This window comes from Festucalex cinctus, chromosome 7 (genome assembly GCF_051991245.1).
Source record: "Festucalex cinctus isolate MCC-2025b chromosome 7, RoL_Fcin_1.0, whole genome shotgun sequence".
NCBI classification, from domain to species: Eukaryota; Metazoa; Chordata; class Actinopteri; order Syngnathiformes; family Syngnathidae; genus Festucalex; species Festucalex cinctus.
The window spans coordinates 13,825,079-13,850,056 of NC_135417.1; the positions used below are offsets into that span (position 1 = coordinate 13,825,079).

General features: G+C 41.1%; 2 protein-coding genes across 3 annotated transcripts in view; one reads left to right on the forward strand and one right to left on the reverse strand.

Annotated features, from left to right (window-relative positions):
- Positions 1-24,978, forward strand: part of ctsk (cathepsin K) — a 90,298-nt gene that overhangs the window by 57,154 nt on the left and 8,166 nt on the right. The window lies entirely within an intron of this gene.
- Positions 490-15,191, reverse strand: lingo4b (leucine rich repeat and Ig domain containing 4b). Of its 2 annotated transcripts, none has more exons than XM_077527665.1 (3): positions 15,008-15,191; positions 4,907-5,018; positions 490-4,825 (listed from the first exon to the last, which is right to left on the reverse strand). In XM_077527665.1, exon 3 carries the CDS (start codon positions 4,811-4,813, stop codon positions 3,002-3,004), a length of 1,812 nt encoding a protein of 603 aa, XP_077383791.1. In that variant the 5' UTR covers positions 4,814-4,825; positions 4,907-5,018; positions 15,008-15,191; the 3' UTR covers positions 490-3,001. The 2 variants fall into 2 exon arrangements, with proteins under 2 accessions (XP_077383791.1, XP_077383792.1); XM_077527666.1 differs by lacking the exon at positions 15,008-15,191 and adding an exon at positions 8,610-8,878.

The following is a 24,978-nucleotide window of genomic DNA, read 5'->3' on the forward strand; positions in this document are numbered from 1 at the left end:
CATTGAAAAGTCAATTTTACACAACAAGTCACGTAAACGCCCACAAACGGATTTGCATTTGTGTGCGCAGGTGCGCACGTAATCCTCGTTGTTGTGTTGCCTTACAACCCGGCCACTTTGTGTCTCCGTTCCAAGTCCTCGGAGTGCAGATTAAGTGCTTTGGTTATGTAAGCATGTGTGCTTCCCTTTGTCACTAACAACACAACCATCTCACCGCAGGAAGATTTGCTTTTAAGATGATTAGATGTGATTCTTTTTTTTCTTTTTGTTCATCTGCTGTTGGGTAACAAGAAGAAGGCAAAGGCAGGAAATACATGTGGCAGATTGAAACACCAGTCAGCCTTTAATCGCCGTAAAGAGGATTTATTATTGAAAATGAACTTTTTAATGTTTTGTAAACAGTTTATTGTCTTTCTGGAGTGCCTTCAAGTCCATCAAGTTTTGAAGAGTGTGAAAATAAACAAGTGCAGTGGTGTCTTGAGATACAAGTTTTGTTGGATTGTCGTATCCCAAATCATCTTTACCCATTGAAATGAATGGAAATGCCAGTAATCTGTTCCAGCCTAATAAGAAAAACACTACACTTGTGCATTGTTAAAGCATTTAATAGTTGTCACACATTAAACGTAATTGTCAGACTAATGACAAAATGTTAGCCTAATAGCATAATTGCTCAAGTCATTTTTTTCCTTTTAGCTTTTCGTAAAACAAGGGCATTGGGGGTGCACATTCAACAATCATTGGCTTTTGCAAATTACAACAACCTGGATGCTTGAAAATCTAAACTGACATAAAGGGGTAAAAAACATTTCTAGCAAACCTGTTGATGTTTTTTTTTTAGTGTTATTATGCCAATATTTCAACAATTACTTGTGTAATTATGCTATCAGGCTAACGAAAAGGAATCCATTACACACACACTCGAAAAGTCCGTGACCTAAATATTTACAAAATGGTGATGCTCGGGAGTGAATTTTCATCCAAAAAGAAGTTAGTGAGGCACATATCGAGTGTGACGCAGGTACAAAAAAACAAAACAAAAAAAACAAAATCATTTCTTGCTTATCAAAAACAAAATAAGTGTCATAATAAAGTATGAAAAGATCCTGACAAACCTGCTAAAGCTTCAAATGGTAAAGGGCACATTCCTATGTACATGAAGCATCAGAGCTGTTTACTCAATAGCTAATCTACACTTATTTATTGCTTTTTTTCTGACTGGTGTTCACAGTGAGCGTATCTACTCGTGTTGGCAATGAAAACATTACAAAATGGACGCTGAAACAAGCACTTGAAAGGTTTTAGAGCCTTAAACATTTGCATCTGGATGTGTTTTGATGTCCGTGACAGCAGCAAAGTTGCACACAGCGAGCATGGTGAGATGTTCATCGGTGAAGAAGAAACACGGCTCGAAAGCAGTGGTTCTCAAACTTGGGTCCTTTGACCGTAAATTGGGTGTTTGTAAAATCATTTGCATATGTATTATTGCATCCTATCATTTAAAAAGTGTGACTTGAATCCTTGGTAAACCATATAGAAGTGATGTTTAATTTGTGATAGCTTTATATGGGAAATGTCTCTACACAGCAAAATCGGCAGTGTAAGATTAACACTGAGAGATCTAACACTAGAAAAGTGTTTGTGTCCACACCAATGAGTGTAAATCTGACACTTTTCAAAGTGTTACTTCTTTCACACTTAACCAGTGTTACTCCAACACCATATAGTGTTAAAAATCTACACTGGTAAACACTGAGTAGTGTTGAAAGTACTCTACACTAGTGTCAGTATTAAACATTAAATTCTGCCAAACTACACTTTACTCTGGTAAATGGTACTTCATTTACAGGGAGTCCTCGAGTTATGGCTGAGTTCCGTCCCTACGCTGGCGATGTAACCCGAGTTTCGACGTTCTAAGTCGGATTTCACCGTTAAAGTCGATATTTACATCAAAATACTTTGTAAAGTAATTAAAAAAAAACATATTTGCATGATGCATGTTCTCCCCGTGCCTGCGTGGGTCTTCTCCGGGTACTCCGGTCTCCTCCCACATTCCAAAGACATGCATGACAGGTTAATTGGATGCTCCGAATTGTCCCTATAGGTGTGCTTGTGTGTGTGGATGGTTGTTTGTCTCTGTGTGCCCTGCGATTGGATGGCAACCAGTCCAGGGTGTACCCCGTCTACTGCCCAAAGCCAGCTGAGATAGGCTCCAGCACCCCCCGCAACCCTTGTGAGGAATAAGTGGTCAAGAAAAGGGATGGATATTTGCGTGACCCGGAAGAGCAGGAACCAATATTTCGTCTAACATTCATTGCTGACGGACAGCAGAGCAGAGCTAATGGAGACTTGAGCACGGAAATGTGACGAGTTGAACAACAACACAACTTTAAATAATATTAAAATGGCCTGATTATTGTGGGAAATTAACGGAAAAGAAGGTACTGTGGATGAGGCACGGGTGCCGTAAAGTCAAAATGACGTAGACTGTATATAGCGTTTTTCCTCCTTACAAGTCCCTCAAAGCGCTTTACATTTTGACTTCTGATTGCGCGGCATCAGGAGCAACTATGGGGGCTTACTATCTTTCTCAAGGATACTTTGACATAGTCATACTTGCCTGGGATCAAACCTTTGCTTGGAGGGTCAGGAGACGACCACTCAACCACTGAGCCACACTGGCCTAACAACAACAAAAACTGTATGTATCGCTATTGAAATGCTACTCCTTCACCAGAAATTAGGTTGTGGTCAATTTAAACTCAAGATAGTGCCATTCAGGTTACACTCAACATCCACCCCAACACTCAAGGAAATTTACTCTGACAGTGTAACTTTTTATTTTAACAGTGTTAAAATGACACTGCTTTATTTGATCGATCAATGGAAATTTAACACTGATCGATTTGCTGTGTGAGACCCAAAAAGTTTGAGAACCCCTGCTCTAAAGTTAGAACAAGTTCAAGAAAGTCTCAAAGACATCTGAGTAAACGGCGATGCTTTAAATAAGTTTCATGGTGAACCTGCCGCCGTCTCCGCCATCCCCTCCGCCGCCCATGGAGGAGCGAGGAACAAAGTCGATGGTGGCCGTGTGCTTAATCTGGCCTTTGCTCTGGCTCCAGAAGAACATGAAGATGAAGCAGATGGCCACCGAGCTGAGGAAGGACAGGAAGCCCATGGTGGTGGCGATGATCAGCGTCTTGGCGTCAAAGGGGTACGGCTTTGCCACTTGGGCAGAGGAGTTGGTGGCTTGAGGAATCGGAGGCTCCAACCAGTCCTCCTCTGTGAAAAGGGGTATGGTTCGGTTGCGTGAGCCCCCCTTCACGTAGAGACCGACCGTAATGCTGTCGTTGCCGGCGGCGTTGCCCGCGAGGCACTGATAGGCGCCGCTGTCGTGGACCTGTGCAAAGCGCACCTCCAGGGTACCGTTGGGTAAAACTCTGATTCTTCCCACCGGAGAAACCACGTTCTTGTGCGAAGAGATCCAAGTAATGGACGGAGCAGGGTCCCCATCCGCCTTGCAGGAGAAGAGAACAGTGGTGCCGTCCTCCACCCTGGCCTCCTGCGGCCTGCGGTCCAGGATCCGAGCGGGCCGGCAGGTGAACACCCTTGGCAGCTCCTTTTCGGAAAAGTCCCTGAATTCTCTCTGCCTCACCATGTCGGGGGAAGAGCACGCGGGTTGACGTCCATCAAAGTTCAAGCGTAATCGCCGACGGACCACCCAGAGCAGCCGACAGTCGCAGGACAGGGGATTCCCATCCAACCTCAGCACCTGAAGGTTCCCCACCGAGTGCAAGGTGCTCTCCTCTAAAGTTGTAAGCTGGTTTGATGTCAAGTTGAGCATGCGTAGTGAGGCGAGGCCCTTGAAGGCCCCCGGCGCTATTCGCAGAAGGTTCCCACCGGCTAGGTGTAACTCTTGGAGTCTTAGGAGGTCCCGTAACAGATTACCTTGAATAACCGTGATGGGGTTGTAGGACAAGTCCAGGAATCGCAGGTAGACCAGGTGGCGCAGAGCTGAATACGGCACCACACTGAGGTTGCAGTTGCTGATGACCAGAGCGCTCAGGTTGAGTCCAATCAAGCTGTTGCTGGCCACCGTGTCCAGTGAGGGCCAGTTGGCCAGAATGAGGGTGTGCAGCCGGTGTAGGCGGCGGAACGCGTTGTTAGGCAGCGTGGAAATGGTGAGACGCAGTATGCGAAGGTACGTGAGGCTCTGGAGCTGCGACAACGCCTCGGTGGGAATGGACGTCAAATTGCTGCGGTTGATGTTGAGCTCCTGCAAACTCTGCAAACCGAAGAAAGCTCGCTGGGAAATGAACACCAAGTCATTCTCATCGGCGTCCAGCGTTTGCAGATTCACCGTCTCTCTGAAGGTGTAGTCCAGGAAGACCAGAATCTCATTCTGGCTCAGATCTAGGAAACGTAGACCGGACAGGCCAGAGAAAACGCCAACAGGGAGGATCTTGAGACGATTATTCTTAATCCGAAGCGTCCTGAGATTCTGTAAGCCTTGGAAAGCTTCCACCTCAATCATCGAGATCATATTGTTACTGAGGTCCAGATCTTGAAGCTCATGGAGGCCAGCGAACTGGCGACGCCCCACCGTCCGAATCTTGTTGTAGGATAAATCCACACGTCTGGCATCGTCGGAAAAGCCCTCTGGGATGGAGTTCAAATGTTTGCCGGAGCAGATGACTTCCTTTGCCTCGGGCCGACACGAACAGCGAGGAGGGCAACTTCCTGCGGAGACATCCAGTCCCACGTGGAGCAGGATGCCCCATGCCAGCCATCGACCCACAGACTCCGCAAACATCTTGCCCCCTTTCTGAAATGACACACAGATCGCACGTCAGTTTGATGCTGATGGAGAATTGCAATTTTGACTACGTCTTATCAACAAAAGTACCGTGTCAGATGCTGAGTGCAGAGGATCATAACCAGCACCAGTCAAGTTGGAGTCGATTTTGGGTCTGGTGGTCTTGTGTGATCCTGGCCATTAGCATCTTGGTTAGCATTGCCTGGAGCAAACAGAGAGAGATATGTCTTCAGTAAATGCATAAAACACTGATCTCAAATGTATTTTTCACCAACTTCTCCAAAATTGTGCTAATGCTGTTAGTCCATGCTAAATGCTAACATTGAAACTCTGCTTAGCTTTTAAGTTTTTAAGTCTCATTGTTATATCGCAATCTGGCAAAATTCAGAAGGACTCACTCAGACACATTTTCACAAATCCTCAGATAAACTATGTGCTTGGTTGCTGAATTTGGCAATTGAGTGGGAAGACATACAACTGTTTGTATACAAAATATCACATATCTCCCGTTTATGTAACATCATGATGATGGGTTAAAGAAGACAAATATGCCTTTTACTGTTTATAATCTCCACTCTGATTGTAATCATATCATTAGCTTCATGATTTTTGCAAATTTTAGGCAACCTGCTGATTAAATGTCACACACCAAAAGAAGTGAAAGAAGCACAAACAAGCAAACAGCAGGGAGGAAGGAGTTGTAAAAGATTCATTTCTGTGTGTTAGAGATTCTAGCTTAGAAAACCATTTGAGAATTTTTTTTTGTTGTCATTTTCCTTGATATCCAGCTTTAGGCGCATTCACTGTAAATGTGCACTCTTTTTCTTCATTAGTAAGACAATTCAGCATTTTGGTGTTTCTAGTCGTGTGAACAACAGTATTCAGAACTTCATAAGGCAATCACTTCTCTAATGTGCTGACATGTCTTACTAGTGAAGACAAAGAATGTACTGGATATAAAGGATTAAAAAAAAAAAACGGCTTTCCATATCATCACGTTGCTGTAAAGTGAGTAAAACCTACATGGCAAGCCTGCTACTTGCTTCATGTTCACAACTTAAGTGAATATAAAAAACAGAACATGCACATGTATGTAGGTCAAAGTGTGAAGCAGATGTTGCACGAGTGACAAGACGACAACCAAATAACTGATGATGAAAGACCAAATCTCACTTTTTTTTTCTCTGAGGACCCTTCTTCCTGCCCAAAAGAGGTCTTAAAAGCACTTAACACCCTCGGAGGCGTCCATGTGAGACAGAGGCCGCCCTGCCGCTAAAAGCCGCGAGTGGCGCCTCCGACCGCGCACATGAGGCCTCCACGGGGCGCCTGGAGGCGGGCATCTGGAGAGTGCCAGTGTGGTTGGGTGCCATCTATTTACATTTGGATAGGGTTAAGTCAAATTTTACTTATTTTGTTTTATCCCCTTCATGAAAAGCCTTTCTTAATATCCTTTATTTGCATCTTAATATGGTAGTAGAGTTACAGTATGTGCACGTTTCAAGGAAGTAAGTCTCAAGTCTGAGTTTCAAGCAAGTCCCAAGTTATTGTGGCACAATTAAGCAAGTCCCCACAAAATTTCATGCAAGTCGAGTCAAGTCATTGCAGCAGCATCTAAAATATTCCTGTTGAAATGAATGAAAATGCCATTAATTAAGACTTTTGTATTTTTTTTTAATCACAAAAAATAGCATTCTATAATACCGCACTTGATAAAAACATGCAGTAATTATATAATTAAATAGAATGCAAATAATTAAACCGTTTTTGCCTTTTTTTTTTTGCTTCAATTCAATGGACATTGTGTTGCTCGTACTGGCGTGCACCTCTTGGCCACATGGGGGCAGTATAAACCGGACATGGAAATAGTCACTCCTCAGTGGGCCGCAGCATCCACAAATACCAAATGTAATTTGATAAATGCAATACCATCTGGCAAATGGACGCTCTGTGTGTCAAAACTTCCGAAATGAAAAGTGAAAAGTGTCGAACTGCGCTGCAACTTGTACATCAGATCAGCTTCGCTTGTGTAACGCGTCGTTAAGTGAGGACTGATCAGCTTTAACTCTAACTTGGTGTCAGTTTCAGAGTGTCGAGTTCTAGAGGTGCCACAATGACCATGCACACAACAACAAACAGGCATGGGTGCAGGAAGTGGCACTCATGTCTGTCATTGTGCAGAAGTAAATCACGCATAAGGCGTCATTATTAAATTAAATTAAATACATCATTTGACATTTTCTGTTGTTAGATTAACTTTAAATATTTTGCATAAGAATTGTTCTAATATTACATCAACTCTTTATACGTAATGTAATTTGACAAGTTCTATTGTTAAATACAGTAAGAAAACATCATGTCAGTAAGCATGTTCTATTATATACACTTTAAATGTAATCAAACTGTTGTTGAATCACTTTTAAATATTAGATATAACATCATTATACGTGCTATTGTTAATTCAGCACGAGACATGTTCTATTGTTGAATAAACTTTAAATGTCTGATTATATCATGAGACATGTTCCATTGTTAATACGTCATTTGGTTGAACATGTTCTATTGTTACATGGCCGTTAAGAACAAAGACATTACACATGTTCTATTATTAAATCATCTTGCAATGCTGCCATTGTTTTGTTTAATAAAGTGACATCATGCTATTATCTATAGACCAACAACGATGTAAACAGACAAGACTTCAAGTCAAGTCAATTTCAATTCAAGTTTGATGAATACTACCTCAAGTCAAGACTTTTATAAGATTTTGCTTAGGCCAAGCCCTCAAATTTACAACTTAAAGTCCTTGTAAATTCAAAACGTCTTCTAAATTTGACACATCAGAGCGAAGATTGTTACCAAGCTTGCCCAAATTTAACGATTAAAAAAAAATTGCTGCCATGTATATAAAATTAAGCTTTAAACGTGTGAAAAAAATCAAGCTGTTGTCCACTGAATGTGTTGAAAGTACGCTCATCTCTCAACTGTCAATCAAATATCTCACATCTTTCTCTTGCCTCCACTTCCATATAAGTTTGTGCAAAAAATATACCCGCTTTAAGCCTCCGCTTGCTGAATATCTCACTGTGTCATTGCGGGTTTTTCACACTGCAATAAAAGGTGCTAGCCACCAGCTAGCTTGTTAGCTAACAGGCTTGTGCTTAGTAATAATGACTAATTCCACTAATAAAGATACAGAAATTTTTATATAGAGTGTGACGGGGGTTCAGAGGAGTGAGGGGTGGTGGGAGAACTCATGGCCATGCCCTAAAAAATTCTGGAAGGGTGAAAAACAGTTTAACGCTAAACCTCTATTATTGAGTAGGCCATACGATCTTTTAATGTATTTAGAAGCAGCTAGCAGCACCCCCTACAGTTCAAACTTCGAGTTTTGTCCTTTGTGTCCAACTCTGTGACGAACATTATTAGATTCCCGCAGTCTGGAGTTGTGATCCGGTCTTATCCGGACTAGTGAGAGATACAAACTGGCAGGTGTGTGGCATCTCAAGTGCAGCCAATCAGTTATACCCGTTTAGCTATTCTCTAACCAGGGGTCACAACCCAAGTCCATGCTGACTGACCCCGTCTGTCAAATTAGAAAGTGAGAGAGTAAAATGGATGTTTTACCTAATGTACATACATTTATGTACATTGGGTTTCTAATCCTAGAGGAATACATTTCAAATTTCAGTGTCCAAACAAAGTTTGGGAAATGGGTCTCATAAGCTGAGCTTTGTGGGTCAAAAACCCAAGCACATGCAAATATCCATGTTCTTGGACACAGCCCAATACGCACCACCTCATTTGGTCTTGAAGCACTCTCACGTCTGATTCCGATCAGCATGATCAATATCCGTCTTGCTCGTTTGCGAGACATTTACTCAAATCCAGCTCGTCGCTTTATGACTTCCTCCTCTGTCGTCGCAGTGCCATGAAGCCTTTCTCCGGCAACAGGTGCACCACGACGTAGCCGTCCGTCCTCCAGGCCCCAGATCACGCCGGCCCAGAGCGGCCCGGTTCTGTTCTGTGACACTTGTCGCCGCCGCGATATTTTTAGCTGATCGCAGCGAGGACGACGAGAGCCTCAAATCCCCAATTAAAGTGGCTGGAACACTCGGCGCGCGCACGCGCGTGCGTTTGTGTGCGATTGCGTGCCTCTTTTTATGAGCACCTGCCGCAGTGTGGCGGCCCCCGGAGGCCTGGTGCATGCAAGCAGCAAATATTTTAAAAATAAATAAATAAAGGTTTGCCTGCAGAACACAAGCAAAACACTGCAGAAATGAGCAGCTGCTTTATGAGCGCCACAAAAAAGTCCATTCCCTGAGGACTGACTTTTACCAGCCTGCTGCTTGACGCTACAAGGCAGCAACAAAGACTTTTTACTGCCCCCTTAAAGAAAAAGTTCGCGCATCATGCCAAGTGCTTGGTGACGGGACTGCACTGCCCCAGAAATGGCAATGGGGACAAAGAATTTCAATTTGTTCTTCTGAATGACAAAAGCTGGAGCTGCGCCATTTGTAAACAAACCTTTTCAATTGGCCAAGTCTGAGCCATTGAGAAAAATAGTTTTATAGCTTATGACTCTTCTCATGTCATTGTCAGTCGGAAAGATGAAGTCACACGAAATAAGCAGCACAATGGTGGGGCGTAACTTACATTTCAGCAGGCTAGATTAAAAAATAAGACACAATGGAAACTAGTTAACGTGATCAGTGAGGAATTGGCCAATGAATTTGGGAAATAGTACCGGTAATAAATGGAACACCTTCATCTTGGTCATGGGATTCGTAACAATTAATCAACAGCTATTTTAGATTATCATATCAATAATTGTTTTTGATAATTAATCCATCCATCCATCCATCCATTTTCTTGACCGCTTATTCCTCACAAGGGTCGCGGGGGTGCTGGAGCCTATCTCAGCTGGCTCTGGGCAGTAGGCAGGGGACACCCTGGACTGGTTTGATAATTAATGAATCATTTAAATATATAGATTTTTTTTGTGGGAATGCTGAAGCATTCCCATATATGTTATTGTGATTTTTATTCACTACACTGTTTTGCCGCGTAACAACTCCCACATAATACTTCCAATTTACACTGTTCAAATTTCAACTAGCTTAAAAAATTCACACCTCCCAGGGTATATATTGTCTGATTCCACATTACTTACAGTATTTACACAATTTAAAGTTTAATATCAACGTTTCCCAATTCATTTTCAATGGGACAGACATTGAACTTTTTCTAAGTATCACTTTCTACACCCACTTCCGTACATATAACTTATCATCATTAGCAGGTGTCTGATATTGCTCAGTGGCACAGTTGGTAAAGTCCATTGCCCAGTAACCAGGAGGTCATAATTTCATAATTTAGCTCTCAATTTACTTCATAAGCATTCCACATGCATTCAAATCTTAGCATTCAGCTATTAACATTCAGCTTCCAGCATTCCCACACAATTTCTACAGAAATTGCACTTAGTTTAGTTTTAATTTAAAATTGCCCAAATTCTGCAACTTTCAGTTTCTCAACAGTAACTATCGAATTTATGTAGTCCTCCATGAACGGTGATTGATTTACTTAGGATACTTTCCAATGACAAAAAAAAACAAGTTTTTCAGTCGTCATTTGAAGCCTTGTTGCAAGGTTTTTTGTACAACTGAATATCCTGCCCCCTCCATCTTGAGAGAAATGTACATACATCCCTCCTCCTTTTTAAAAAAATAAAAATAAATAAATCATCCGCACCTAACTGCAAAAGTACGTTTTTAGGCACATTCGTAAGCATGCCATAACTCCGACAACCACACAACCATGGCATGCAGAAATGTTCACGCCCTTCCTGCACAATTTCCATTTCAAAATGATCCCAACAGCTGCCAGTGTGTCCCGGTCTGACCCAACACCAGTATTGGTGTCTTTGACAAAAGACCTGCCTCGGGCGTGGACTGGCGAGGTGACGGAAAATAACCGTCCTAAACGTTGTCCTTTGCCTGTGTTATTGTACGTGGAGCAGACTGGGCTTGTAAAAACTAGCAAGAAAAAAAAACGCCTGCTCATGTAAAAGTGCCAAAACTTTTGTGAGGGTATCAAAAGTGTTTCCAAATGTAAACAGAGGTCACATATGTGAAGTTTTGAAGCGCCAGTTATCGATGCCCACATGCAGATGGATAAACGGAGTATTCTAAGATAATGACTTTAGTCGGAGGTTCTTTTCATGCCATAAATCTGCGCTTTTGGGTAGATCGTAGAAAAGTATCGTTTTGAGAATGTGTTTTTCTGTGGCCAGTTATTTGAGTAAGGTTTCAAATTTCAATAAGGATTCTTGTGGTTCTTTGAGGAATGTGTCTAGCAGTTGTGTTTTGAAGAAGGTTTCAAAGGTTCTTTAAGGATGTTTTCGTTGAGCAATTCTTCCACATTTTGTAGATTTTACTTTCTAGGGATTTTTCTTTGAATGTTTCTAGAGTTTATTTGAGGAAGGTTTTCAGTGGTTCCTATTGAGGAAGTATTGCCTATAGCAAAGGATTCTAGAGATTGTTAGACGAACGCAATGGAGTCGGATCCTCATTGGATCCGCCCAACACCAAACTTCCACATTGCGGAAAGCACAAAGTGCTGCGTCGGCAATATTAATAATAGCAGCCATAAATGAGGCGAGGGAATTAGTCTCAGCGCAGCAGCACCTCACAAATTAGGTCGACGCAGCAAACTGACGCCGGAGGGGGGCGGGATAACGCTGATTGACAGGAGAACCCTGGCAGAAGTTGGAGTTCAAAAAGTGATTGCGCTATTTCTGGTCGACACAAGTTGGTTACGTATGTTAAAAAGTAAGAGAAGTACAAACTTTTCTTGTGGTTCTTTTTTGAGGAATTTGCTTTGAGAAACGTTTCTAGTGGTTCTTTGAGGCAGGATTCCAGTGATTGCTCTTTGAGGAACGTATTGAGTGGCTATTTGAGAGATGTTATGAAAGTTTCTTGTTTGAGGAAGTTTTCTATCAATTCTTCCATTCTTGTTGCCATTTTACAGTTTGTTTCCGTTCTCTGAGGAAAGTTTCTAGTAGTTCTTCAAGAAACGTTTCTTGTGATTGTTTGAGCAACGTTTTTGAATGGTTCTTTGAGACAGGTTTCTAGTGCCGCTTCTTTGGGGAATTGTTTTCTTTCCAGCAATTCTTCTTTCAAAAGTTGCCATTTTCTCGTAATAAAAATGACCAAAACAAGACGGTCCAGTCATAAAGGGTCTGGTGTCAACTCGGTGTGAGCACGGAAAACCTCCTAATCCAAAACAAAAAGCATAAAGCTGACTTTTGATTGACACCGAAAGCTGTTTTTATCTGTTTCGATGTGCGCATACAAAGCTGTCAATCACAGTTGGAAGCGTCTTGGTGTCACCGTGGCAACATGTGAAAGCGATGTTGGCTCCAATCCCTTTTAAAAAACAGATTACTCTAATGTGCTTTTGCCAGGATCTTTTATAATCTATTGTTTAATCATTTCAGCGTATTGCTTTTTGGAGAGCCCTTCATAATCCTCTTAGCTCCTCGTTATTTGTGCGCCTCCTTTGTGAGAAAGCCCTCCTCTCAGCACCTCTTCACCGCCATGCGATGACATCACCGCTGAATTAATGAAGTACTTTGTTACTGTACTGAAGTAGGTTTATTTTTTGGCTATGTTCTTTACTTTCACCTTTTTGTTTTCGTTCCTTGTGTTTCAAAACAGTCCTGTATGTCCGTAAAATAAGCTTGGTATGGTATTTATTTTTGCGACCATTGTTTAATGGCATTCCCTTAGCTTGTCTATGGCGTTTCACATTATACTTCAACATTAAGCTAGCATTCTTCTGTTAGATAAAATTACATACTTTAATGTAACATTTTGGTGTTAATAAATTCAATGTAATGGAAATGCAAACTCCCCAAAGGGAAGCTGGAGCCCGGATCCTAACCCAAGAAGAAATATGCTACATTTGGGCCGGAGTCGATCAATTGGTAGACCGGTATCGCTAGTTAGGATCCCAGCTCCAATTGTTTGCTGTTGAAGTGTCCTTGGGCAAGACACTAGGCACTAAATTGCGCCCTCTTGGCCTGGCTGTGTCTCGCATGACAGCAGCTACCCATTGGTGTATACGTGTGCATTAGTGGGGGAATGTGAGCCCCATAAAGCACTTTTAGCAATGTGATGATGTCGATAAAGACTTATAGAAGTGCATTATATTTGCCGTTTACATTTGAGCCACGTCTATCAGTAAAGAAATCAAATAATGTGCCGTAGTATCAGTGTTGGGAACAGTCAGCCAGGCCAAGTAAGCTCTATGTAATATTTAACATTTGTATTATTAATGTGTTACTGGTACATGGTAGAAATATCAGATCTAGGCATCCAATTTGAACCAGACACTTGCGCCTACAGTGTGAATGTATCCCAAAAGACTCTTGGACGTCGTAAGTCTTTGTGTAGTGCACTTATGCCCGCTCAGTTTGTTCTCGGAAGCAAACGGTGACGAGCACTTGTATTGGTCATTCTCTTCATCTTTTGAGCACCAAGTTCTGTGTGGTGATGTTTGGGAGCCAGCCAAACGCTCAATTTAATCAGGGCTTTTTATGAGCAGGAAGTGTTTGCATGATTCATTTGGAGCATTAAGGTGTACATGGAAGTGGGGGTGCTGGGGCGCTAACAGCTTCCATGGTGCTAACGGCTTCCTTCGATCTTCAGCTGACAAATGGCGACAACTTTGACTCCTTTCACAGCTCACACTTGAACATCAGATCGTGTTCTGGAGCAAGGTGACATTCGCTTGGTGGTTACATGACAACATCCCACCAGAAGCTCTCTTTTGACTCACACCAATATGAGAATTGGGATGGACTTGGCATTGCCAAAGTAATGCCTGTGTCCAATTCAGTTGACGGAACATTTCCATGAAAAATGGAAATTGGGTTTTCGTACGCCCTATTTTTCGTACTATTCTTTGTTTTTTGGTCTAAATTTTGTCCTACTTTTCATACAAAAACGCGTAACTGCCATTCACATCCCGATGCATGTTCATCTGAAGCATTTCATAAGTTGTCTAAAAAGGGTTCAAGCTATTGATATATTATGGCAACACTGGTCTAGGATCCTGTCCAAAGTCAGACCTTCAAAATAAAACCATACAGTGTAAAACACAGTTTCACCACACTTTCTTTGGTGCATTATTTAGCAGTTGTGCTCAATAAACAAGCACAACATAGTTTATGTGACGACTAAGTAAGATACTTTTGGCCCAAACAAGTAGTTGTGAAACTGTTATTATCGTGGACTGATTATATTGTGAAGGCTTGATTTTTGGGCAGGATTTATTTAATTTTATAAAATGTATTTTTTGTTAATATTTTGGGGTGTCCAGGGTGGATTATTTGGATAGATTATATGCACAAATTTCATGTGAATAACGAATTGGAAGAAGAATTCAAATATTTACACAGCATGCATTATTATTAATACCTCCAACACAGTTCCCCCCCCCAAAAAAAAATAAAAAAATCACTAATTAAGGTACTGTAATGCCCTCACTTGTGAGCAAAGTGAGCCAGACAAAATATTAGGTTGGTAAAAATGTGTCTGTATTTTCCTGTCCAGTAACAAAGCGTTGCTACGGCGATGTTAATAGCATGCAGTGGCTCTGTGAACCAAATGACAAATTGTGGACTTATTGAAGTGGATGTAATGCTGCACTTTTTATGTCAAAAGGTTAGTGTTTCTTTTTCTTTCTTTTTTTTACTCACCATCAGGCTCCTTTTACACTCAAATAAGAATCTCCGCATTGAAGTGGAATAACTACAGTAAGAATTTGCTTTCAGGATTAACAATTTGATTTGACTTATTTGACCACCTGAAAAAGACACGACAAGATATTATGGTTTAGTGTCCTGCTTGGTGAATAAAAAACATGTTGTAAGTTTAAAGTGAATGGTTACAGATGAATTCACTGTTCATTCAACCTTGAGACGAACTATTTGGATTAAACTCAAAGTAGATCAAATGCTGTCCCAGTTCTGACTCAATCAAACGTAACATGACCGTGCCGTCCATGAAGCTGATTTAGTACAAACACACACAAAAAAAAAACAGAACACAAAGCTGTCTGCTGCATCAGCTGCATGAAAACAACCACAACAATAGATTTGCCATCATAAAAAGTCAGTAAACATACCAGTTTAAACAAGCTTCCATTGCAGCCACTTTTATCTCCAGTCTTTCATGTGTGTAGCGCAACGTCCTGATCCACGCGCACTTCTCGTCCCGCTTTACTTCTCAGAACCTCCGAGAGTTGTCATGATTGGACCGCCGCAAGAATTCAGGTCGACTTTGTGTGCGCGTGTGTGCGAGAGGGAGAAAGTTGCTGCCGATGCTGCATCTTCATCCCTCCCCCTCCTCCCGTTTGAGGCGGGAAGCACGTGATCCCTCAGATCCGCCAATAACAATGGAGGTCTATCACGCACGCACAACACAAAAGCACAGTTTGGAATCAGCAAATGCACCCTGGAAGCCTCCAAATGTCCAGTGAGGGAAACTATTGGTTATTATTACTGTTGCATTTACACCTGCAATAGGTACAAATCTTCTCTTAGAGAGATAGTATCAAACTTTTTTCAAGAGATTTTTCTCATGTTAATGTTTGCAGTATCTCTGCGTGAATATTTTTGTTTCGTGTTTCAAGCATCCCTGAGCCTCAGACACGTCCGTGATGGTGGCAGAGATAATCAGAATATGGGCGGAAAAATCCCCAAGCTGTTAGCTCTGAGAGGATTTGTGAGGTTTTTTTGTTTTTTGTTTTTTTGGTGGATGTTTTTACTCTCTGCACTGGCGAGCCGCCCGGATGCTACATTACCTCCTCGGCCCACAGCGAGAACTGGGACAGCCAAGTGTCGGGATTGGACCGCGGTTTCGTGCCATCCGGAGCGACGTGTCCCACCAGAAAGAAAAAAAACTCCCTGGCAGGGAAGACCTCTCATGTCTACACATTTAACATAGAATGGGAACTTCTCTAGTGGGAGTTTGTCAACGTATGAGCCCTGCAATTTGCTATTTCGAATCATATAGTCGACTTCCAGGTCAATCTTAGAGGTCACATGACTCCTTGAGACATTTTGTGTGTCCTTGTTGTAACCCAATTTCATATGTTGATGGCTGAATCTGGTGGGGGGGAGCACATTTTTGCAATTCGCATGAATGGGCAAATTGACCTTATAATGCCTGTTTCAAACCAAAATGCACGACTTTTTGGTCAATTTTGGGCATGGGTCCTGAGACTTTTTGGTGCGTCCCGTGATGATAGACAAATAATCGGTCCTGGCATTTTGACTTGGGCCCTCCAGTCCAGCCTGATTCCTGACCACCCTTGGTTACCACATAGCTCTACCACTGATGTTTATTAGTTCAGTTTGCTCTCTATATTGTAAATGGATTAATGGGCTGCTCCTTCTGAATTGAGGGGTGGTGTGTTGGAGTAAAATGTAGGAAAATAATAATTGAATAGCACCACATCGGCCCCAAAAGGCACCGGCCCACCAGGCATCTGCCCTGCATGCCAAATGGCCAGTCCAGCCCTGCCACCAAGTTTTGTGGCAATCAGATTTTCAAAGGAAGCTTGAGAAGTTGAGTTTTAGAAAAGGTTTCTGATAAGGGCAAATACATAAAATACACAATTTATCATAAAGTGTCCAAATAGACACAACAAAGATACACAATGAGGTGTGCTAAATAAATGGAATTGTTTGTGGTTATTGATTATTCCACACTAATGCCCAAAGCCGAAATGATGCTAGACTACATGTATTTGTAATGGAAAAAAATATATATTTAATAAGCATTTCGATGCATTCGGGGCGAGTCGGGTTCAAGCATTCTCCTGTGGCTTTTCCATTTTCCAGAGGTACAAATCCAGAGGGGCTCAATTAGACTGGGCAGAATTAAGAGTGTGCAACTGAATGGTGATCTTTCACCTTTCTGTCCAGATCTTCAAACAAATAGAAGTCAGCTAAAGACACCAGGGCTCAAAAGGGAGCCAATTAGTGAACACACAACGCGTGCGCACAATGTACACACACATTGTGCGCACATCAGCATTGTGCTTCATGAAAGAAAATGTGGAAGTCTTAACTGGGAAAGCAAAAGTTGTGCGTTGTTTAAGCCTCATTGACCAGTGGAAGAGGTTTTTTTTCTGCATAGTAGATACTAATGCAAGAATGGGCAAAGTAGAACCACATCTCGTCCATCAAGTATTTACATAATCAAGATTACATTATTCACATTGTCTTCGTGTTTTTCTGTTCTCTCGGTAATGCCCTTGCATGTGGGAAAGGAGAGTCAAAGTCACTGATGCACTTCAGCAAAACAAACGCACACAGAAGCTGCTGTTGGCCACAGCTCACATCCAAACACTCACATACAGACTCAGCGCATCCCACCAGGCCCCGCCTCTTAAAGGCACAGTCACTACGATGCATACAGTATTTTTATATATATAGTCAATGCTTGTAATTAGCTTTTTTAAAGTTCAAATTTAAATTCATTAGTATGTCTTTAAAACTGTAGGATTGTGGGTGGGTCTGGACTGTAAACCCCCACAACAACAAACATGGGTTCACTGTATAGCACGTCTCACGAAGAGGAATTAATTACAATATGCATCACAATAGTTAAAATACAGAATCACATACTGTACATTTTGTAGTTAGTACAAGGAAAAAAATAGAAAAAAAAAATAAATCTAAACAATTAAGTCTTACTGGAATGGGTGCCTCAAGAAATATCTTTTTAACTGCTATTTAAAAATGTCAACAAAAGAGAAAATGTGGTCCAGGAGCTTTAATTTGCGCGCACGCACACACGTGCACCAGCCTGTCCAGCAGATGCACACGGGCCGCGTCTTGTGATCTGTAGGCGTGCGCTGAGATATTAGCATCACGCCAGCATACTTAAGAGACGGCAGTGAGGCCTGCGTGCTGTCGGGGGTGGGTTGAGTGGAGAGGTGAGGCGGTGGGGGTTGGGAGGAGGTAATGGCTGCCAGGAACATCTGGCCATCCTGCTGCCATCCAAAGGCTCCGCCTCCCTAAAGAAAGATGAATTATATGCGGAGGATTAGCTCCTGGATCTTCCTTCAGTGTTTCCCTCAAAGCTTAAAATGAAATCTCTGATTTCTGCTTTTTTTTTTTTTTTTTTTTTTTTTTCTGAATAAGTTAACATGTGAAATGTTCAACAATTTATTGAGCATGGCTATGCTGGTCCATATGTGACCTGTGACACTCTCTTTTCTCATGTAGAGCTGTTCAGGTGAGGCAAGGCGACCTCGACAAAATATTTACGTCTTGGGGTCAAAAGTTTGCGACGTGTAGATAAATTACTGCCTTTAAAACGTACTGTGTAAATGGGCGCCTTATCTTTGGCAATGTTCAAGGCCACAGACACTGCGATTGCCTCCTGCCTTGCTCCCTTTTTGACTTGTGCAAAACTATTTTAGTCCAGTCATATTGGTTTCTAAATAGGAAGTAAGTAAATAATCTAGCTTTATTTATACAGAGCTTTTCACAGACAGAAGTCACAAAGTGCATCACAAAAAGAGGACAGCCTCATACAAAGCAATTTAAAATACAATGCCATAAAACAGAAACATATTTTTATACTGTATATATAGACATAGCTCTAAAAATATATGTATATACAGCATAAATATAAGAGCAGTGTGAGGTGAAAAGAACCAACAGTGTAAAGTTGCTTTTTGAAAAAATAGTTGCTAGAGGGGCAGACAAGTCACAAAATATATGTGTTAGCAAAACGGCTAAGTTGGCTAGCGCTAGCTGTGCTTTGTAAGCTAGTTCCACTCTGTTTGCAGCCATGTTGTTTGTAGCTGCTATTAGTCAGCTTTAAAAATTAATTAATTCAGTTTGATTATATCATAAATATTGAGATTTGTTTTATGCGTTTGTAAGAATTGTTTTTGTTCCCAGGGTTTGTTTCTATAGTGGAATCAATGTTTGTTATGTGCGTATTGGATGGGGATGCATTGCTACGTTACTTCTTGTAAAAGTATCGAAAACCAGCCTGAAGAATTCCGCTGTTGGAAGAAGCTATTTTAATTCTCTCTAGTACATGCGGGGGCGGCACGGTGGTCTAGTGGTTAGCACGTCCGCCTCCCAGTTCTGAGGTCTCCGGTTCAAGAAAAGATGTGCATGGCAGGTAAATTGGGAGCTCTGAATTGTCCCTAGGTGTGCTTGTGAGTGTGGATGGTTGTTCGTCTCTCTGTGCCCTGCGATTGGTTGGCAACCGGTCCAGGGTGTCCCCCGCCTACTGCCCAGAGCCAGCTGAGGTAGGCGCCAGCACCCCCCACGACCCTTGTAAGCGGTCAAGAAAATGGATGGATGGATAGTACATGCGGCCAATGAGCTAACTTATTTCCAATCATTTGTACTCTTTCTGTTAGTAGTTATGATGCCTTTTGTGTACTATCGTTAGCTTAGCTTAGCATGCTATCGTAATTAGCGCATTAGCAGGTGGATGTAGTGGATGTTAACAGGCCTATATGGCAAATGAAGGTTATTTGTGATTTGTTTATATCTTTATACTCTCTATAACAACTATATTGGGGTAGTTAGCTATTTAATATTATTTTCTGTATTTTTGCATTTCTCAGGGCATACCTAACAGCAATAAATGCATGTAGCACAAAAGATCACCTTAGTTTTGTAATTTCACCTGGGGCGTAACATTGTTAGTGTAAGCAGCAGGCTTTATACAACAGAAGCCATGGGGAAAAAAAGTCATTTTGAAAAAAAACTGTCAAAGAATTGCCAAGCCCTACTTTCAGCAAGCCAAGATGACTGAGCACACATAGGAACTCACAGGTGGTGTGAAGTAAATATGGTTTGGTCATCACCTCCAAATGTGTGGCATTCCTCTGACGGTGAAGCATGTGACCTTCAGAGCGGCATGTAAATCCCGTCAGAATGAATGGAGGCCAAAGTAGTGGCGCTAATTCGCGAAGAAATGGACCTTTTACGTTTTAAATCCATACTCAGGCCACAGCTGCTGCCCTCTCTAATGAGGGTGCATATAATGCCGACCACCGCATGCACACACGTGTTTAATTCGTGCACATCAGCGCTTTCACAGATCTAAAAATATGAATTGAAGGCCAGGAGTGTAGCGTCGCTCGGGCATGCCAACTGCTAATCTCCCTGCACCGCCAAGTCGGAGGCGGATCAGCATGTGGCGGATCAAGCGTCAGGAAAATTATGAATGTGTGTCGGCAGCTTGTTGTGTGACTTGGCCGTACGTGATTAGGGAGGGGGTTTCTCTCTCACCCGCCTCCGAATCCAAAGTAATCCCGGCAAACATGACGGCACATGTGCTCACCAACATGAGGCGATTAAGACGTCAAGGCAGCCTGGATGACTTTCTTTTGTTTTTCTATCGCCTTGCTTGCATGCTGTTGCTTCTTCTATGATACATCAACATCCTTCGAAATCTTTTCAAAGGTTCAGCTGAAAAATATGTTGAGGTTGTGAGGTCATGGCAGGGCCAGGAGAAAGTGGAGCCTGAGCAGTTGGCCTATTGGTTGAAATTGTGACAAGAAAAACACACGCTCTCTCTGCTGATCACAGATGCCCCGAGACGTTCTGGACACCTTCGGCTCAGCTCCAGCAGACCCATTTGGAACGACGCCCAGGATTGAAAAGGGTTAGCTGAAGAACCCTCAGGGATGGTACCTGACTCACAGCCTTTCTGCTGGCTGCAAAACGCCAATTAAAAGGATCCATTTGGGAAATGGAACTTTCCAACTTTGTTGGAAATGAGTTGCTTTGTTCCTCTCATGAAGCAGGAGAGACGTTTTTAGGAAGTCTCAACACGAGATTTTGGATGATATTAAAAAAAAAACAAAATCAGTTCCATTGGGAATGACGGCAGAATGATTAATTTGCTCTGGGACTCCCTCAAAGCTGTGAAACACAAACCAATCAAACCATAACCAATTTCATAACCAATCAAACACAGAACACCATGTTGACCTGTTTTGGAATAACTCCAAATTAGGAATCCTCATTTGGATCAGATGCAAAGTTGATCCACCGCCTACGTATGATGGAATTTTGTCTTAAAGACCCCAAATAACAAACCTTGAAACAACACGAAGTGCTGAAAATATCCTGTATCTACACTTTTATCAGGAGCATTCTCAGCAGAAATCAGATCACCGGTTCAAGGTTTCAGGGTTAAAGTGGAAAGGACAGTTTTCCCCAAGGCTAAATATGTGAAAAACGAACATACCACTTATTGGTAGTTGGATTACTTCCCCACACAGCTGGACAATCTCAGTTTTGAGATGTTCTTGCAAGAGTCTGAGGGATTCCTCAACTTTGCTCAATCAGTTTGAAGAAGTTCTTACAAGAGTCTCACAGTTCCTCGACTTTACAGGACAATTTCAGTTCCTTGGAGTTCTTCTGGGAGTCTAAAGATTCATCAACTTTCCTGGACAATTTCAGTTCAAAGAATATGTTCTAGGAGTCTTAAGGATTTTTCATCTTAACAGGACCATTTCATTAATTTCTGTTCTAAGATGATTTTTTGGGAGTCTAAGAATTCCTTCATTTAACAGTACAGTTTCCATTCTAAGAAGTTCTTCCAGAAGTCTAAGATTCTTCCACTTTACTGGACTATTTCAGTTCAAAGAACATGTTCTAGGAGTCTACGGATTCTTCAACTCAATAGGACAATTTCATTTTGAAGACATTCTTAAGGAGTCTAAGGATTCTTCAACTTAACAGGACAATTTCCATTCTAAGAAGTTCTTCCAGAAGTCTAAGGATTCTTCACATTTACCGGACAATTTCAGTTCAAAGAACATGTTCTAGGAGTATAAGGATTCTTCAACTCAACAGGACAATTTCATTTTGAAGACATTCTTAAGGAGTCTTAAAATTTCTCAAATTAACAGGACAATTTCATTTCCAAAATCTAATGATTTCCATTCAAAAAAGTCATTCTAGGAGTATACAAACTCCTGAACTTTACAGAATAATGTCAAGTCTTATTTCTTTAGGACTCCTCAACTGTGCAGCATAATCTTCCACCTCCAGAACCAATTGGTGAAAGAGTGAAATACTTTTCTTAAAACAAACAACAGCTCTACAAGCACAACATCCTTGGCAGGTAATAAAACGAGGGCCATGTCAACAATATTCTGTAAGCATGTCAACACAACACAAGTGGCTCTGTAAAGTGAGTCAGCAGGTTCTAAAATCAAACATGAGTCACTGATGATGCTTTTACTTTGGCTGATGAAGTGCTGATGTAAAAGTGCCACCAATCAAGATGTGAGTGGTGGTACAAGTTGGATGTTTAGACCCCTAATATGACCAACCGACCGTCTGTGTACTCTTCCCGACAAGAGGTCATCAGACATTGTTGCACCTGCGTCATGTTGACTTCTGCTTTTGTTTGACTGACCTCAATCCAGAGAACATTGTCTTGTCACGTTTTGTCTTTTTGTAAGAACAAAATGTTTTGACTCATATGAACTTGATCTTCTTAGTGTTTTAATCCGGACCAGTCCACAAGTGAACAACATGTACAGTAGTGCTGAAATAAGCAGATTTATTTTTAACGAGCCGACTCGGCTGCAGAGACTCATCACGCGAGGGTCAGCCTCGGCTGCGTTGGTCTTGTCCAACGCTCCAGCTGCTTCATACCTTGTTTGGATTTTTTTTGTCCTTGACTTACAAGTTCCACATCGACTTACTAGAACATTTTCTGCAAAAAGTCAAGAGTCCTCTTTGTATTTAAAACCTTCTATTTTGGATGAGACCTTTCCTGAATCATTTCTGAGTGATGCATCTGTAGGACTTGACTGTTGGCGAGGGGAATTCCCATGATGCATCTTTCTCCTCCTTGCCATCTCAACTTGTTAACATGTTGATGATTTTACTGTCTGGCCTACTTTTGCATTTACGGGCTAATATTTAGGAGATCCTTATAAGTTAAAGAGGATCAGTATTAGTTTAGTATTCTAGAGAAGAATACGAACATGAATAATATGAACATACTCAACAGTAGACCGTTTTAAGCAAGTCATACATACAAGGCTTAGTTATGTAAAAATCTACAGAAATTAATCCATAATTGTGTACATTTTCCGTCAATGACCCACATCAAGCCCTTTTGTCCACGTCTTTATGACAATCCAAACTAGAAGAGATTTGGACTTGATTTGTAATCTGACTTTTACGATCAGGACAAAAAGTCATTTGGATGTTTTCCCTTTGTTTTTGCGGAATGTCCCGTCACAATCAGAGGTCAGGAGGTAAAAAAGGCGAGCGGTTGTAATCCGCCGAGGTCAAAAAAGCCTTAAACCCTCTTTGGTGTCTGCGGCCGTCGTTAATCTGGCGAGCGGGCAGCCGGTGAAAAGTGCCATCGGGAAAGCTTCTCAGCAACGTCGCTCGGCTTATGTAAGTTCCCCAGCGACTGCGACTATAGATCCGGATAGCATATAGATGACTTTTGGCTGATGTAAAAGTCCAGCATGGCTTGCTCAGGAACAGGAAGCAGATGTGACACGACAAAATGAGGCAAATGAGAAATTACATTTGACCTTCAAATTGGACTGGAAAGTCTGATGCAATAGTATACACAAGTGCTATTTTCTTTTATAATAAAGATACAATGTGTATTATTGGATTAAAGGCCTATTTGTGTTAGGGAAGAAAAAGTAGTATTTTTTCAAAAAGTATTTTGTATTTTTCCAGAGCACTCTCCAAGAATACAAGATTTATAGATTTTTCTTATAGGAAAAGTATAACAGTAGTGCATTACTGAGAGGACTGCATATTCTTTCAAGAGGAAAAAAAGGCATGATTGCAGAATTAAGTAACATTATTTTTTTTTTAGCGAAAGAATGTGCAAAATAAGTAGAATTGTGTATTTACGAGAATAAACTCAGATTTTTGTTTTAAATGTGAATTATTTAAAAAAAAAAAAATAGCATTTTTTTGTCAGACAGTGATGTTTTTAGAAGGGAAAAATACTAGGGGTGTAATTTGATTAAAATTTTGAATTGTAATTATCGCATAACTTCAATAGGAAACTCACGATTAATCTCAAATTATAGATCTGTTCTAAACCTACAATAAAACAAAAAATTATTTGTATTATTCATTTTTTATTTTTGTTTTTTTAATTTATTTTGTTAAGGTTTCATACTCTTGTTAACATAAAAGTGGAACAAAATCTAAACTAATAGAAATATGGCTGCATCTTTTAGTCATGGATACAGTAATTTCATAATAATTCATAAAATTGAGTTAAAATTAAAAAGATGTACTGTAATGTAAAAACGAGTGCGATATTTATTTGTGTTGGTCATTTTTCTGCCACTAGATGGCATAATTGCATTTGTAAGATATTGACAACAGCTCAGTGCATTTTTCTTTTCATATAAAGAGCTATTTAATCTTTAACATGAAATAACTTTTTTAAAATAGCAAAATACAACTTGACCCCAGTCTCCACAAAAAATGTGCGTCATTATTAAATTTATTACTGCTCAATTTTGACGTGGAATACATATTACAAGAACGACAAATTTTTTATTTTTCCTCATAAAATACTATTTATTTTTGCTTGTTTTTTTTTTTGTTTTTTTTAATGTGTGGCCCAATATAAAAAATACATCATAGAAACGCAACAGCAGAACAAGCACCTCAGTGGCTGATTGGCCAATAAATCACCACCATGGCCACGCCCCTCATCATCTAAAGTGCAGTCGCCATCTTGTAGGCACTTTAGGACGCGTAAGAGTAAAAGAAAATGAAGATGAGGCGTCATCAATCAAGAGCCAAAGCGAGTGTGGCGGTCCCGCGGGCGCAACTTGGCACACCTTTAGCATCGTAACGCCGCTGAGGTCATTTGTGACCTTGAAAGGCAGGAAGCTTCGTCATCGCTTTTTAGCACTAAAAGCCTCAAATGGACACAAAGCAGCCATGTTATAATAAAGTTGTTTTTTGAAGATATTTTGAAGAGAATAAAAATGAGAAGTATTTTTCTCAAGTTAAACTGTTTTAAGAAAAAAAATATATATTGGTATAAAAAGCCATATTAGATTAAAAGCCACGTAGCCACTAAAGAACACGT